The sequence below is a fragment of the Helianthus annuus genome, chromosome 11 (assembly GCF_002127325.2).
Source record: "Helianthus annuus cultivar XRQ/B chromosome 11, HanXRQr2.0-SUNRISE, whole genome shotgun sequence".
Lineage (NCBI taxonomy): Eukaryota > Viridiplantae > Streptophyta > Magnoliopsida > Asterales > Asteraceae > Helianthus > Helianthus annuus.
Window position 1 is genome coordinate 45,073,783 of NC_035443.2, and position 16,562 is coordinate 45,090,344.

General features: G+C 36.4%; 2 protein-coding genes across 9 annotated transcripts; both read right to left on the bottom strand.

Moving 5' to 3' along the window:
• Positions 1 to 857: 857 nt before the first annotated feature.
• LOC110890117 (probable E3 ubiquitin-protein ligase RHG1A) lies at positions 858 to 10,612 on the bottom strand. 8 transcript variants are annotated; one of them, XM_035979137.1, is made up of 9 exons: positions 10,339 to 10,612; positions 10,170 to 10,218; positions 10,000 to 10,070; positions 9,802 to 9,918; positions 9,617 to 9,713; positions 9,441 to 9,545; positions 7,325 to 7,441; positions 7,178 to 7,226; positions 858 to 1,093 (listed from the first exon to the last, which is right to left on the bottom strand). In XM_035979137.1, exons 5-9 carry the CDS (start codon positions 9,704 to 9,706, stop codon positions 951 to 953), a joined length of 504 nt encoding a protein of 167 aa, XP_035835030.1. In that variant the 5' UTR covers positions 9,707 to 9,713; positions 9,802 to 9,918; positions 10,000 to 10,070; positions 10,170 to 10,218; positions 10,339 to 10,612; the 3' UTR covers positions 858 to 950. The 8 variants fall into 8 exon arrangements, 3 of the variants coding, with proteins under 3 accessions (XP_035835030.1, XP_035835029.1, XP_021993379.2); XM_035979136.1 differs by having other exon boundaries at positions 859 to 1,093; positions 7,178 to 7,223; positions 9,853 to 9,918; XM_022137687.2 differs by having other exon boundaries at positions 861 to 1,093; positions 9,853 to 9,918.
• A 2,631-nt stretch (positions 10,613 to 13,243) lies between these two features.
• Positions 13,244 to 14,835, bottom strand: LOC110888129 (ras-related protein Rab7-like). Its single transcript, XM_035979874.1, has 6 exons — positions 14,811 to 14,835; positions 14,666 to 14,703; positions 14,228 to 14,374; positions 14,047 to 14,127; positions 13,862 to 13,948; positions 13,244 to 13,255 (listed from the first exon to the last, which is right to left on the bottom strand). Exons 1-6 carry the CDS (start codon positions 14,833 to 14,835, stop codon positions 13,244 to 13,246), a joined length of 390 nt encoding a protein of 129 aa, XP_035835767.1.
• Between the last annotated feature and the right edge of the window lie 1,727 nt (positions 14,836 to 16,562).

Genomic DNA, 16,562 nt, shown 5'->3' on the forward strand with positions numbered 1-16,562 from the left:
ATCAAAAATTTCAAAAACAGTTTGTGATATCTCTAAGGTCATTAGTTTGGACTTGGATGATTAACTGTGAGGGAGTTGGATTCTTTAACACTGCCAAATCTGTAAAGATTGTTGATAGGGGGAGTGATTTAGAAAGTTGAATAGTGCCAGATTACGATTTCTGGAAAATTGAATGTTCAAAACGTTGTTACTTATAAATGTTTGAGAATTGCAGATGTCATACCAGACTACGATCCCGAAAGCCGAGTCTAAGGGGGAGTCTGAGGACGAGCTCAACGCAAAGGGAAGCGTGCAAAGAGCCAGGTATCGTTCCTGGAAGAGCTTGTAACCGGAAAGCCAGGTGTCGATCCCAAAAGCACGGAAGCTTGACGAGAGGGGGAGCCTGAAGAGTTTACCAAAAGGGGGAGCTGAAGCTGAAAACAGATCCATGGAGATTCTGTTCAAACAAAAGAGAGTCTACGTTGATGAAGACGTGTTAAAGCTTCAAGAAGACTTAAGAGAGAGAGAAAGAAAAGTCGCTATGAGCTTGACTACGGATTGACTGCGGCAATATCCAAGGGGGAGTCTGTTAGTGCATTATCTGTCTATCGCCTCCGTCAATCTAGTCCGTAGCAGAAACCGAAGAAAACGAGATTTATATTGTTATATTAGTGATACTTAGTCAAAAAGGCAAGGTGGCATGATTGTAATTAATGAGAAACCACATTAAACCCCTTGGCCTATAAATAGGAGGCTTATGCTTTTGTTTTAGAACTTTTGCCATTTTACATCTTGGAGGGCTAGAGGCTAGAGAGAGAAGCTAGAGAGAGAAAGTTCGTGTTTGTGATTCAGGTGCTGTACGTTTTCAGATTCATCTAATAGAATCACAGTTTATATTACATCACGTGTGTTCGGTCGCGTTCGTGTACGGATTCCGCATGTCACACGTACGTTTCGCAATCGTTTCGGAGTCAAACTGGTCCTAACATATAACAAGTTCTTGTTTCCTTTTTGGTTTCAAACACAGTCTTCTCAAACTTTTGTTTTTCAGCAAGAAACTCTTTGTTAGACTGTTTCCAGAAAGCTTTTTCCTTTTCTTCTTCTGAAGAAGCACCTGAAACAAATACAGTTTTTGATTTAAAATCTTTAATATTTTGGTTATTTTCAACATCAAAACCCAACCCTTTCTTTTTGAAATTGCTTTTATGATTTGGTTTCTCTTGATGACCTGGACCGAAACCTTTCTTCTTGTTTAAACGTTGTTGAACTCTAGAAATATATTTAGGTTTTGAAAATCCCATTTTATCTTTCATTTCTGAAATTTTGATTTCGATCAATTTAAAAACTGTTTTAATATTTTCAATTTTAACATTTTTAAATGGAAATTTCTCATCAGAATATAATTTGTCTGAGTCATTCAAAGTATATGCTACTTTGAATGGTTCGTCATTCAAATTATTTTTTGATAACAAAAATTCTTTATTGTAAATCCTTTTGACAGATGATTTTGAACTGTCGACTGATGAACTCGAACTCTCAGATTCAGATTCAGATTCAGACTTTGACTCTGACTCCTCATCCTTATCCAACACCTGATCGACCACTTTCTTTATTAACTCAGACTCATGATCAGTGTCAGACGATGTGAATGTGACGTCAATGTTGTTTGGTAATTCATCAGTTGTTTCAAACTTTAACTTTATATTGACTGCCTTTTTGAGTTGTTCTGAATTTGGTTTTCTGGGAGAATATCCTTCCCAGATCGGAGGCGGACACTTGTTATAATTTGCACTTTGTTTCTAACCAGTATCCGTATCTTCCCACTTCTTATCTTGAAAAGCTTCAAAAACTGCAACTGTTGGATAAATTCTATCAATCAAGTAATCAGAACTTGAGTAATCCATTAGCAATCGTCTGATTCTTTCATTCACAATCTTTTCAGTCTCCAATTCCTGCTTCAACTCTGCACACTCTTCAATATAATGATTGATGGCCTTTTGCTTAGACATCATTGTTAAACCATCTTCTCTTTCTGAGTTTGTCTTTTCCAACTGGTTTACTGTTCTGTTCAACACATCATAAGATTCTTTCATGTACTTAACATCGAACAATAATTTTTCTTTCATCTTGTCTCTCTCACTATACTTCTTATCTTTCTCTTCACAATGTTTGCATGGTTCCAAACATTTCAGACAAGGTTTTGTGACCTCTACAATCTTTTCAATAACCTTAACCTCTTCACTCTGTTCATTCTTCTCGTCCTGAGCAACATTCTCACATTTTATCTCTTTCTTTTCTTTTGCTGCTCGCTTCTCCTTTAGCTTCTCCAATTTATCTGCAAAATAAAATTTAAGACTTTCAGGAGATAGATGAGTTTTACCAATATTCATTTGTTTAATTTCTTCATCATCATCATTGCTATCCATTGATGATTGATCAAAGACTGGTGTCTTTTCTGAACTATCTTCTGAAGAAACAGACTCTCCATCTTGATTTTTCTCATCATCTGCAAACACATCCATCCATTCCTTCATCAACTCTGGCTCTTGAATGATTTGTGCAATAAATGCTCTAAACTTTGAGTTACTTTCAGGCGGAAGGTATTTGTCCCAGCTAAATCCCTCTGGCAATCTTTCATCTTCTTGATCTGGAATAGTAATACAAGCTTTCTTCTTTCCATCTTCAATAGCACGGGATGATGACGGTTGTTGAGCTACCCGATGATATATTGCTTTCCGATAATATTCATTGTTCCCGAACGGATTCTGAGCTCCACCTGCTTCTCGGTTGGTACATTCCCTCTTGAAATGTCCTTTTTCCCTGCACCGAAAACATTAGCATCACGTAAGTCATCTCTTCCTGTAATCTGCTTAAATTTCTCAGCTCTCCTCAACACACTCGCTAAACACCACTTAATATCCATTAGCTCCATTTCCTCAGCATCAATCTAATCGTAATCCTCTTTTGTTAACATAGGATTTCCGATTCTTCCTGCAACCAAACTCTCATATGATTCTAACACAGTAACTAGTAATGCCATATGACCTTTAGCGACTTCTTCAGAGAAATTCTGACCACTTTGAAGATGCAGCGCGATGTTGCATTGTAGCACATGACCATTACCATTGTTTGATCTTTGAAACTGATGATTTGAAGTTGAAACATTAGGATTAACACCTGGATATGAAGACAATCCACTGTTGTTGATTGAGCTTTGATTGAGTGATCCGGATGAGTTTTCTGCACTGAAAGCGGTTTGGATCTTCAGACTTGCTTCAACATTTTGAACATTTCCTTTGAAATACATCTTGATATCTTGTTGACCACTTGAATTGTTCATTCTAGCGATCTTTTGTTGTTCAAGATCTTGTCCTTCAAGTTTTTCAATAAATTGAGCAATTGTCAATCTATCATACTCTCCGGTATTCTTCAAAATCATAAGATATGTACCCCATTCTTTTTGAGGTAAAGCATCTGCTAATTTCTCAACCCATTCCTCACGATCTTTAGTGATATCCAACCGACTCATTGAACGTACTAAATGACAATATCTCTCAATAAGAGTCTTTGTAGTTTCATCCGGCAAACTTGAGAACAATTCAAATTCTTTCTTTAATAGAACTTTTTATTCTTGATCATCTCTGTACTTCCTTCGAATTTTGTACGAAGTGCTTCCCAAATCGAACGTGCACTATCATCATGTTGAAGTAATATGAAAATGTCCTCTTTCACAGCTTGTTGAAGTAAACTGATCATCATTTTTTCAGCCTTGTACATTTCTCTCTCTTTTTCCGTAAATTCAGAAATATTCTTAATAACTCCCATATTATTACGAGGTCGAACGTTCTTAGTTTCAATACACTCCCAAGACCTTAGATGATTTGCTTGAACCCAATTCCCGAACCGTTCTTGCCAACTATAGTATTCTTCAATGCTCATCAACTTAGGAGGTTTCTGTAACGTTCCCATTTCATTTTCCATAGTCACACTCTGAGCAACGGTAACAGGAGTACCCGGGGCAGTAGCAAATGCATTATAAAATTCGTTTTCCATGTTTCGGTAACGAAAATTCTCAATAACAGACTTTTCAAGCGAACTGGGGTTTTCAAAGTTTCAAACGATCTGGACACCCTTTAACCAATCCGTACGAACTGAAGAGACTATTTCAAACGAACTGATCAACTTTCAAACGACTTGATACATCTCGTGTGATCTGGTAAGTTTCAAACGACTTGAAGTCCTATAAATCACTTCGTATAAACTGAAAGAATCAATCAGTGCGAGCTGGGTGCACTTTCAAGCGACTTGGACAATCCGTGCGAGCTGGTTCACAAACTGATCAAACCGTGCGACTTGTCTTGATCAACTCGTACGATCTGGACACTTTTTCACACGAACTGAATGAATCTCGAACGAACTGACATGTTTTTCACGTGGTTTGGACAATTTTATCACGATTTATGTCGAATTAGGTTCTGATTCTTTCAAGGATTGATTAAAACAATGTTTTACGTGTTATATGTGAAAATCAGGTCATTTTATCCGTGGATTCGTTGAAATTTTGAAGAAAAGGTGTAGAAAATGAGTAGGAATCAGATTTTTCCTTGAAAACAAGCTGAAATGGTAAGAACTCTTCCTCCTGAGCTCTGATACCACTTGATAGGATCGTTGAGTCGATCAAATGAGACAATCAGAAGAGTTCTTGACCAAATCAGAGGCGGAATTCATTGATTTGATCTTCACTCAGCTTGATATACACTTAGAAGTAGGTTAACTGTCGTTTGTATTGATTTCAGAACGTTTTACAGGCTTGGCGACACTTCGGCAGAGCTTCGCTACCGGAATCAGAAGTTACAAATGAAGACCCAAGACCTAGTATTTATAGAGATCACCAGGTCACATGAACAGGTTCACACGAGCTGGCCCAGGTCGCACGACCTGGCCCAGTCCGCACGAACTGGCCCACTTCACACGAATTGGTCAGTTCGTGTGAAGTGACTTGTTCTGACTTGTTTCCCGTTTTTCTCGAACTACGTGTCCTGGACTATCTATCTAGTTACAAGACTCGATACAAGACGAAGTCGACAGACATATGCACCAACAATATAGAAGCATCTAAGGATCCTATGAAGGTTTAAAATATTTCCATCTGACCACTTGCCCACAAAAATTGCATCGTCTGCAAAGAAAAGATGCGAGATGGTAGGCCCTTGATTAGGACGCTTTAACCCTTCAAACATCCCCAAAAAACTGGCTCGACACAACATAATATTTAACGCTTTCATAACCAAAGTGAAGAGAAAAGACGATAGGGGGTCCCCTTGGCGAAGTCCCCTCTCCATAAGAAATTCGTTCATAGGTGAACCGTTTATAATGATTGAAGCTTTACTAGTAAATGAGATACCCATAATCCAATACCTCCATAGCTGGGAACCCCATATGTGTAAGCGTTTGAATAAGAAATTTCCAACTAACCGTGTCATATGCTTTTTCAAAGTCCACCTTGAAGAAAAAAGCCTCCTTTTTCGTCTTTTTCTCCCATTGATACCCCTCGTTAAGAATCAACGGTCCGTCAAAGATGTTTCTGCCGACCCTAAAAGCCGTTTGCACGGGCGAGATAAGGTCTCCGACCACCACCTTTAAACGATTAGCCAAAACTTTTGCAATGACTTTATGAATGACCCCGATTAGCGAAATAGGTCTAAACTCGCTGATAACACTTGGGTCTTTGGTTTTCGGGATGAGAGCAATAAACGAGGAGTTGCATATTTTGTGAAGAGAGCCGTGAACGAAGAACTCGTCCAAGATTGCTTTAAAATTACCCTTCACCTCCTCCCAAAAATATTTAACGAAAGCGAAAGTGTACCCGTCTGGTCCCGGCGCTTTATCCGCGCCACATTCCCAAACCGCCACGCGCACTTCCTCATTGGAAAACGACATCACTAGAAATTCCGCCTTGCTAGGGAGAAGCTTTTGGAACCCTACCCCATCTAACCGAGGCCTAGAGGGAACCGGCTCTTTGAACTTGTTATGAAAATAATGCCTCACTTTCTCCTTCAAGTCCACCGGGTTATTCACCCAGCTGCCATCAAACAACAGTCCCCCAATAGTGCTTCTAAGCTTGCGAGCATTTACAATCCCGTGAAAAAAAGATGAGTTCTCGTCCCCGAATTCGATCCAATCTAGTTTGGCCTTTTGTATTAGATCCTTTAACCAACCAAAAGTTCTGAACCCTCAAGTTTTAAGTTCTGAACCCCCAAGTCAAAGGGGCTGTTTGGCAACATCTGAATGATTAAGTGCTGAACCAGTAAGTGGTATGAACAATTAAGTGCTGAACCAGTAAGAGGTCTGAATCATTAAGAGCCTGTATAATGCTTAACTGTTCAGAGACAAATGTCTGGCCAATTCAGATTAGAGGTCTTAACAATTCAGATTCTGTATAATGCTTAACCATTCAGAGGCAAATGTCTGAACCATTCAGACATCCGCTCGTGAAACAAACAGTCTGAACCATTAAATGCTAAACTAGTAAGAGGTCTGAACCATTAAGAGCCTTATTAAGAGGTAAACAAACAACCTAAGCCATTTGGTAATTTCCCTATTCTAATGATCTAATCCATTTTTATAAACCAAGTCAAAACCTAAGGCCATAAAAAATAAACCAAGTAAGCCATTTAGTAATTTCCCTATTCTAATGATCTAATCCATTGGAAACCTCTTTAAATTGGGCCCAATCAGTTTCTAGTGCACAAAACCATTTGGGCTTGATTAAGCATCAACATCTAAATAATCACATTTTAAGTTTGATAAGACATAAAATCTAATAAAACAAATTAATTAAGTGAGCTATCTTATCAAAAGGTCTTGTGTGATAATACTTTTTATTTATATTTTATTTTTCTAATAAGTAAAGATTGAATAAAGGATGAAGTTTGAAAAACATTTGCAATCTATAAAACTAGTTCTATACCCGTCCGCTGAACGGGCATATTAATAGTATAATGAGATGAGTATTTTAAACAAAACATTAGTCGTTTAAAACCAAAAAAAATGAGATTTTAATAAAAAGAGATCATATGTTATGCCAAAAAATAGCAATTACTTTAAATAGATTTTTATATGGTAACATGAAGAATGTCAAAAACAATATAAAAGAAAGTATATGCGTGTCGGTTTTGCATGATTTTAAGACTAATACCAGTCGTACTATTCTTCTTAGTTGTTCTCTTGAGTATGAGTACCATCTTCTGCAAAAAGAAAAAAATATTGAAGACTAAAAGACTGATAAAGCATTATATAAAAAAGAAAGGACTTTAACACTTCTCTAAAATCATAAAAAACTTACCATTACATGGTAATTAATAAAGTTTTTGTGACACCATTTTGAAGAATTATTAGACTCAAGAAATCCCTTGTATACATTGGTCACATGATCACCTTGCAAAGTATCAACATCAAATTTCTGAAAACCAATAAAGGACGTGTTAACCGAATGATGGCAAGTAATATAGTAAACATAATAAGGAAATATACATCGTTTTAGATCAAACCTGTTGCAAGACACTTGCTCTATCATTTGGATCACTTCAATCATGTAATTCTATACAGCTTTTTCAAAGCCTCAAATCTTGATCTTATAATACCTTCCGCCCATTAGTTCATATCCGATCAATTCGAGTACATTATGTTGTTTTGTCAAAGTTATTAATCTATAGATTGACTAAAGGGCAGGACATTCAAATCTAAAGATTGGCTAATTATGTTGTTTTGTCAAAGTTATTAATGTGTCATTTGCTTAATACCAGTTCATTCAAATCTATAGATTGGCTAAAGGCTGTTAATTAAAATGCTAGAAAAACATTTAAGTAGTACCTCCATTTGTCCCATCATAATTCATAAACATATATTAGTATATGAAAAAAAAGTAGATGAAAAGATCATATAAAGTTAAATAAAAACATATTTCACAAACAAATGAAATGATTATCATTATATACATAAAATACCAACTAACTTACATAAGAAAGCTTAAAGCACATTCACAAGTTAATATCAACTTCGTTATATTATACCTTTATACAGTTTTTTGTATATTCAAAAAATGCCATAAAAATGTCATTTGCCTTGCCAATTTCCCATGTCCACTCAGACAATATAAAACCATCAACCAATTAATCAAACTAATCACTGCAAAATAAAAAATTGTCTTTATTTGAAATATAAATTACGTTTTATGATGTGTGAATTTAAGAGCATGTGACCAACTACCAGTGAACCAACATCCACGACACGAAGACATAAATCGATTAAAAATAGAGAAAACCTACAAATAACCTACAGCTTAGAGCTCTTGAAGTTGAGTGTATCAAATAAAAAAATCCTACAACCTAATTATCGATAAAAAAATAAAAAAATCCAGAAGCATACCTTAATCGAATTCGAAATCGCAGAACTATGAAGAAGGGAACCGGCGACAGGGTGCTCCTGTGGTTGCAGGTGGTGGTACGGCGGTGTAAGAGGGCAGAACCAACGGCCAAAAGCTCCGGTGTAAGAGGGCCGTTGTCACTGCCCGTCTACCTCCTCCGCTTCTCTTTCTTCGGATCACCTTTCGCTCCATCTATCGCATCAGAGTTTCTTGATTTGAGGGGAGAATGGATTTGAGGGAGCAGTGGGAAAACCGATGTGGGGTGCAACTCAATAGCCAAGAGTTAAATGTGAATATCAGGGGTGGGATGGAAACGGACATGCCCTCTGACGGTGACAATGCTTGTGCAATTGGATGAATTGTACAATGAAATGGATGAATAAATGGTGATAGGACTGTGAACTCACGCTGAAATCCCATAACTGCCTTCATTGGTGTCTTAAACTATGGTGGAAATACCAATTTAACCCCTTTAAAATGGCTTGTGCTCTCTTATACATTTTGCTTCAAAAATTGTACGCGATGTGAAATTACATTTCTGGCCATCACATTTGCTTTATATAGTATTATAGATTATAGATAGTTTTCTTTTAACGGATACAAACAATATCGCTTAACTGGGAGGACAATGATATAAAGTATAAAATATGCTAAAGAATAGAGTTAACTCGTTTTGACCTGTATCAAAACCCGTTGTGACCCGAATCTAATCTGGCCCTACTTTTTAAATGACCCGTTTTGACCCGAACCCCCGTTACCCAACCCAACCCGCCCATTTTTCCGTTAGTCTTGAACTAAATTTAGTGTTAACTGGAATACTATTCATACCAATTTAGCGGGGTGTTTGTGTATATTATAGTTGATTTTTATACGAGTGTTAGTGTTTAACATTGGAGTTATGGTTCTTTCATGCCTAAAAAGTCAAATTACGGAAACCATAAATCAGACCAGAGTTAAAGGGTAGCATATATTTGCGTTTAAAAGGGTAATTAGCCCGATACAAAAAGATAATTCTTGAAATAAATCTTACTCTCACCTGATATATGCAACAGGGCTCTGAATCGCCATAAAAGCTACGTGTTTTCTTTTCACTTAGCCCAGTGTTCATGTCTCCTATATGTTCTTCCAATGCTAGCAGCTCCTGCAATGATATTGTAAATTTTTTATAATATGGTTAATAAAGATAAAATACAAAAATAGGCCCATTTTCACCTCATATGATATATTATCAACATCTAGCCTCAAGTCTCTTTGCCTTTCATGCAGCTCAGCATCCTCATTGATAAGTGGATCAAAGAGCATATAATCCCTGCATATACATATTTGTAAACCACGATTAAACATGCTAGCAATAAAGTTATAAAACACAATTGACAACGTGTCTAGACCGACCAGACCACTTTAAAAATAATCAGGCACCAAACTTATAAAATGCAATCTGATAGTACCTCCTCTTCATCAGATTTCAATGCGGTCGAGTGCATTTGCTCATGCCTCTATACAACCATGTGAATCTGTAAGTAATTCCCATCAAAATGGAAACTATTTCTATTTCAACAGTTGTAGTTTTACACTTTTATGCAATTTGATAGTACCTCAGCTTGACCTGATTTCAGTGGACTTGCATTTCGTCCTGCCCCTTTTCAGTGGATGTTCGAAGCTCCATCTTACAGGTAAAAAAGAAGAAGAAGAAACCGATATATTTCACTATTGTAATATGTATTAGAGATGTCTTCATAGAAATTAACAATGCAAATTGACATACCTTTACGAAGATATAACCTGGGATTTCGCTTAACTCAAAAATGAAAACCCTAAATATGCAAAAACATAAACATAAAATTGATCATTAAAAACTCGCTAATAACTATGATGAATACATAAGCAAAACATATCAATCGATGAAAAAAGCCCTTTAATTCAACGAAACCTACCAGTCATCGGTTTCAAGGCCACCACCGCTGTCGATTTCGATTGAATCAGTCTGATCAGAGCAGCGACGAGTAGAAATCCGAACACCAGTTCACCGTTGGCTTTCATTATTCCCCTATTGGATGAAATCATAGGTTATACCAATCTGATTGCAAATGAAATCCCATAAAAGAATTTGATGAAATCATTATTGGGGAACTGATGAATTGTTTTTTAATAGAGAAAGAGAAGAGTGGGTTTGACCTGCGTCGTGGGGAGAAGTTGAATGAAAGGAAAACTGTTCTCAACTTCTGCTTCTAGAACCTTTTTCTCAATTATTACGGTCAGGATTTTATCTTAATGTGATCCAAGGGTTGATATTAATCTAAAAGAGGTTTGACTTTAATGGGAACATAAGTATATCTAATTATATCCAGCTTACAAATTCTCGTAAATGGTAGGGTAAATTTGGTTTTGATGCACAAATGTTTTACGACATTGGTTATACAACACGCACATATAGCGGTTCTAGGAAGAAAACAATTTTTTTTCTTTTTGGAAATAAAAAGAGTAAAATATATATTTGGAAATAAAAAGGTTAAAATATATCTTTTTATTGGAACGGCAACTTTCATTAACAACTAGCGAGACGTTAGAAAGAAACAACAAAACAAGTTACAAAGGACATTTGATCCAATCGGTCCAAACTAAATTGTTACAATTAGGCCTATTTTTTATCCATAGAAAACTTAACGCTTTAATATCCTCCATGATGCTCGTTATGCTCTTTCTTTTTGAGGAGAAAACTGTTGGAGATTTGGTGAAAATAGCATTTTTCACAAATATAGGAAAATGATTTTTTCCTATTTTGGACTAGAAATAAATATAAGAAACTGAGATTTCTTTATATATTTATTTGTGGGTTTGTGTTCTATGTTGAAAGAACTTCGCAACGAACTAAACCACGTCCAAAACGGAGCTAAGATGAATGAGATATCGATGTTCAAAGTTTGGTGTTTGAAACATTGAATGCTGAAATAAAAAGGAAAGTGACATCTTGTCCCACATAGGAGGAGAGATGAAACTTAAAGGGGTATTTAAGTGGGAACTCTCCATCCTTATTGTTTCATGGAAGCACACACTAAGTGTACTTGCGAAAGGTGTATGCCACCCAAACTCGCGCGCGCACGCGTGGTGTGGGCGATGAGGCGCTTTGATGGCGCACTTTGCACTTCGGCTTGTAGGCCAGCTCCAACAGTAATACTGCTCCGGCTGTTGTACACTGGGAAACAAAAAGAGTACTCTTGAGAGACTCGGAATTTGTTTTAAGGGAAGCATGTTGAACACGTGACTCAGCCATCTTGTATTTCTGTTCTTCTCCATTTCTTGTATTTGTTTATTTCAATTGTAAAGGTATTTTATTTCTTCACCTTTCTTTATTTCTGTATTGTAATTACATAATAAAATTTGTTTTATTTTATTTTATTTATGCGAACGATTACTACAAAAACTACCCCGTTCCTAACTTTCCAAATGCACCAACATGTAGATAAGATGATACCATGAACCACCACTTTTCTTTTGTGGTCATCCATATTGTAGGTACTGTGGACCGAGCTCAGGTCTGGTATATCGAAGGCAAAAATGGGGGGGGGGGGGGGCGGGGAGGGGTATGGCACACCAAGTCGATATTCTGCACCAAACTTGAGATGCAAAGCTACATGAAATCAACAAATGATCGCACGTTTCTTCGACTTCTTCACAAGATTTGCACAGCCCCGGCCCCACATATGTATAAAGAAGAAAATAATTAAAATGCATTCTAACATTCCAATAAAATATACGAACAATCTTTTTTAATTTATAGAACCTGCATATGTATAAATTATATACACATATGTTTTTCTATACATAACCTACAGATATGTAGAATGATGAAAAAAATGAATTAATTAATTTAATTTTTTTTATGTGTTAAAACTTTTGAGACCATTGTATACCAAATATTAAAGTTTAGGCGCCTTTATGTAAATAGATGAAAGGTAATAGTCAAGGGGGATAAATGTAATTGATAGATAGTGGGATTTTCGTGGTGGCGTATTTAGATTACCTATAAAAGGGTAAACTGAATTCATTCGAATGGTCCGAAAGTGTGTGTTTGATACGGTGTTTTGTGAATTCAGGAATGCGTAATAGATATTCCAGAAGTGCTATTTGTAATCACATTTAGGTAACTAATCAATTGAATGGATTCGTATTTGGTTTACTTGGTTTTCATCTAGTTGTTTTCTTTTATTATTCTAATCTAAACACCTAATCAATAGGTGTTTGGATCCGAATTAGATCACTACCATTGTAGATCTAAATTTGGGAAATATATTATGTGCACAACATATATATGAGTATGAAAAAACCAAAAGTTTTTAAAAATATGAACCATTAATTAAAAAATAAAGGATGCAATTTTTTTCCTCTCAAAATATATGTATAGGATTCGGTTCAGTTAAAAATCACTACGAGTTGTGAGAACCATTAGAACTCCTACTTCTCGCGTGAGTTGAGCCACCATTTTTTGCAAAAACGTAGATGAAAATGTTATAAACACATGTAAAAACCAAAAACAAAAAAGAATTGTCGACTCGTTAGTTAAGCCCGAAGTAAATTTTATTTACGCCTTATGGCGGTGTAATTTTTTACATCCGATGTAAATTTTTGCATGCTACATTTTTTTATTTTTTTATTTTTTGTTGGAACAAGTATTTTTTTTTTCAAAAAAATTGAGAACTTTTTTTTTTGAAAAAAAAAACTTTTGGAAGGCCTAGTTCTTATTGTTCTCACAACTCAAATTGGTTCTCATTTTACTATTTGCCTAAGAGAGAGAGAGAGAGAGGGGGGAGGGGGGGGATAGGGTTTATTCTAGAACTAGCTTTAAGGAGAAAACTAATTCAAAAAAAAAAAAAAAAAAAAAAAAAACCTAAACTTGCCACCCCATCCACCAAAAACCTAAACTCCCCACCCACCCAAGTTGAATAATAAAAACTAAACCCTAAGATAGCGTTTGGTATTAAGGAATAAAATGTGGAATAGAATGAATTATTCTGATGAAATGAAAAAAACATGTTTTTTTTTTCATGTGGTAAAGGAATATAGCATTCCAAATAAATGTAACTACTTTCAAATATAAAAATTTACATTCCTTGGGGGTTTTTTTTTCATTCATTCAAGGAATGGAAAAAAATATATTATTATTATTAGAGTTAACTGCCATTTTCGTCCCTGTGGTTTGGTCACTTTGGCCATTTCAGTCCATTTTTCAAAAATGCGCCATTTTCCTCCCCGACGTTTTGGAAAGGTGCCATTTCAGTCCAAAAATCATAACCCAGTTAAGTCGGTTAGTAAATAAGGACTGATTGTGTAAATTTGTAACATAAGGACTGATTGTGTATATTTGTAACACCACCACCACTAGTCCTACCACCACCACCACTCCGCTGCCACCACCACCACCACCGCCACCACCACCACCACCACCACCACCGCCGCCACCGCCGCCACCACAGCCACTGTGGATGTTTCGAAATACGGAGTGTCCCCTTTTGCAGCACACCAAGCCCTGGCCTTCTTCTCAGAGACCTAATTATCATCATAATCAACCAACGAATTAAGAACACGCAAAACCGACTGATAAAAACCCAGTTTTTTAACTTCAAATTCCCAGTCAAAACGCGTACCACTCTACTATTACCACCATCTACATCAACTTTGTTCCCCAAAACTATAAAGGGGAAATTCTCCGGATCCGAAGGGCTCGCCTGCAACAAATTTATTAAACCATCGGTTAATAAAACAGATTCACATCTTTTATATCTGACACTGATTGATTTGAAATTGATCGGCAAATTGTTAGCATACCTGAATAAGGAATTCTTCGCGCCAATTGTTGAGATTATCGAATGACTTTTGCACGTTCACATCATACACAAGAACACAGCAATCCGCACCGCGGTAGAACGCAACTCCAAGGCTCTGAAATCTTTCCTGTCCAGCTGTATCCCAGATCTGCAAGAGCGGAAGTTTGACCACGTGTTTAGGTCAAAACCAACTTTGAAAAGAAATTAATAGATATACAAGGGAAAAGTAACGGTTTTACCGAAGGATCCATTTACAGGTGATCATGAGTTGCTTAAACGTAGGTGCTGATATGGCAATTTTAAGTGAGATTGAGCACAAATTTAAATTGTAGTATTATACATTCAAAGTTGAGTTTAAAAAACAAAGAACAAAGAGATTGAACATAAAAGAATAAATGAGTTTATATTGATTGCAAACCGGGCATAATTAATGACTAACCTGCAGAGTGAAGAGCCTGTCCACCGCCACCACAGCCACTGCCACCACAGCCACCACAGCCACTGCCACCACCACCACTCCGATCTGCCACCAACATCTCATACCACCATCTCCACCTCGTTCACCACGGAGGTCGGCAGTGAACGAGGGTTGTCGGAGAGGATGTTCATTGTCGTCATCCTCTCCGACAACCCTCGTTCACCGCCGACCTCCGTGGTGAACGAGGTGGAGATGGTGGTATGAGATGTTGGTGGCAGATCGGAGTGGTGGTGGTGGCAGTGGCTGTGGTGGCGGTGATGGCTGTGGTGGCGGTGGTGGCGGTGGCGGTGGTGGCGGCGGCGGCGGTGGTGGTGGTGGTGGTGGCAGTGGCTGTGGTGGCGGTGGTGGTGGTGGCAACGGAGTGGTGGTGGTGGCAGGGCTAGTGGTGGTGGTGTTACAAATTTACACAATCAGTCCTTTATGTTACAAATTTACACAATCAGTCCTTATTTACTAACTGACTTAACTGGGTTATGATTTTTGGACTGAAATGGCACCTTTCCAGAACGTCGGGGAGGAAAATGGCGCATTTTTGAAAAATGGACTAAAATGGCCAAAGTGACCAAACCACAGGGACGAAAATGGCAGTTAACTCTTATTATTATTATTATTATTATTATAGTTATATTTATATTACTAATATTAATATATTTTAAAATTTTTATTATTAAGCTTCTTACCATTAATATATTATTATTATTATTATTGAACCAATCATATTTTTTGTCGTTTTTAATACAATTGTGTTTCGTTTCTTCGTCTTTTTTGTTTATCAAATGGTATAAAGTAATGGTTTATTCTATTCACGTACGAGTAACCAAACATCACAATGGAATGGAATGATTCATTTCATTCTGTTGTACATTCCATTACTCGTCCATTTTATTCTCTCATCTATTTCATTACCCCATACTAAATAAACCATAAAGCTAAACCGAAAACTAAATGCTAAAATAATTATTATTTTGTTTAAATTTTTTACATTAAAATCATGACTTTTTATTAATAAAAAATTCAAAAAATGTATTAATAAAAAGTTGTGTGATTATATTGGAAAAACAAAAAACAATTGTGTGTTATTTAAGCCTTTTTTAGGTAGTTTTAGTTGTGTTCACATTAGTTCTTGTGGTTCTTACTATAAATGTTAGTTCCTAACAAATCCTCACCATATATATATATATATATATATATATATATATATGTATATATATATATGTATAGGGTCAGGATTTAGAGAAAACGGTGAAAAGTGTGAGAACGGAGAGAACGATTATGGATTGTCAGATTAAAACAATCTATGGACTAGATGACGCGGTGGCGTTTTCGTAAATAACATCACTTTTATTACTGTGGCGCGCTTCATTAAGGGTAAAAAAAGTATTTTTACTTCTCTACTCAAAACGCCATATCATGAAATAAAACGCCATTAAAATTACCGCCTTAACTACAATAGCACACACCATCCTCATCTAAAAACGCCATTAGATATTAAATACCTGTAAGACCCAGCTTATAAAACCAGATTTATATACATAAAAACCTTGCATTTAATGTCAAAATATTGACTTAACAAAAACTTTCATCATTTTAATCCAAACTAGACACCACAAACATGTACAATTCTTACAAAATCATAACCAAGACATTAACTACAATAGTTTACATGGTTTTTAGAACAAAAGATCTTATGCGGAAGCGTTTTGCTAGAGTGTTCGGTTCGGATTGTCATGCTTAATCACCATCCATCACTTGGGTACCTGAAAGCTAACGTGTTTAACAAGCATTAGTATTATTAACCATGGTAGATCACGAAATTGGATTAGATTCGAAAACTTATTCAAAACAAGAAATAAATTTC

Excerpts from the sequence above, each read along its gene's own strand:
- LOC110890117 (XM_022137687.2), bottom strand. Across the intron at positions 7,442-9,440 it reads AGCCCTGTTGCATATATCAG|AAATTTGATGTTGATACTTT; the intron begins GTGAGAGTAAGA and ends ATTGGTTTTCAG. Across the intron at positions 7,227-7,324 it reads TTATTAATTACCATGTAATG|AAGATGGTACTCATACTCAA; the intron begins GTAAGTTTTTTA and ends TTCTTTTTGCAG.
- LOC110888129 (XM_035979874.1), bottom strand. The coding sequence starts at position 14,835 with ATGAACATCCTCTCCGACAACCCTC. Across the intron at positions 14,375-14,665 it reads ACAGGCTCTTCACTCTGCAG|ATCTGGGATACAGCTGGACA; the intron begins GTTAGTCATTAA and ends CCGCTCTTGCAG. Across the intron at positions 13,949-14,046 it reads ATGGTGGTAATAGTAGAGTG|GTCTCTGAGAAGAAGGCCAG; the intron begins GTACGCGTTTTG and ends GATGATAATTAG.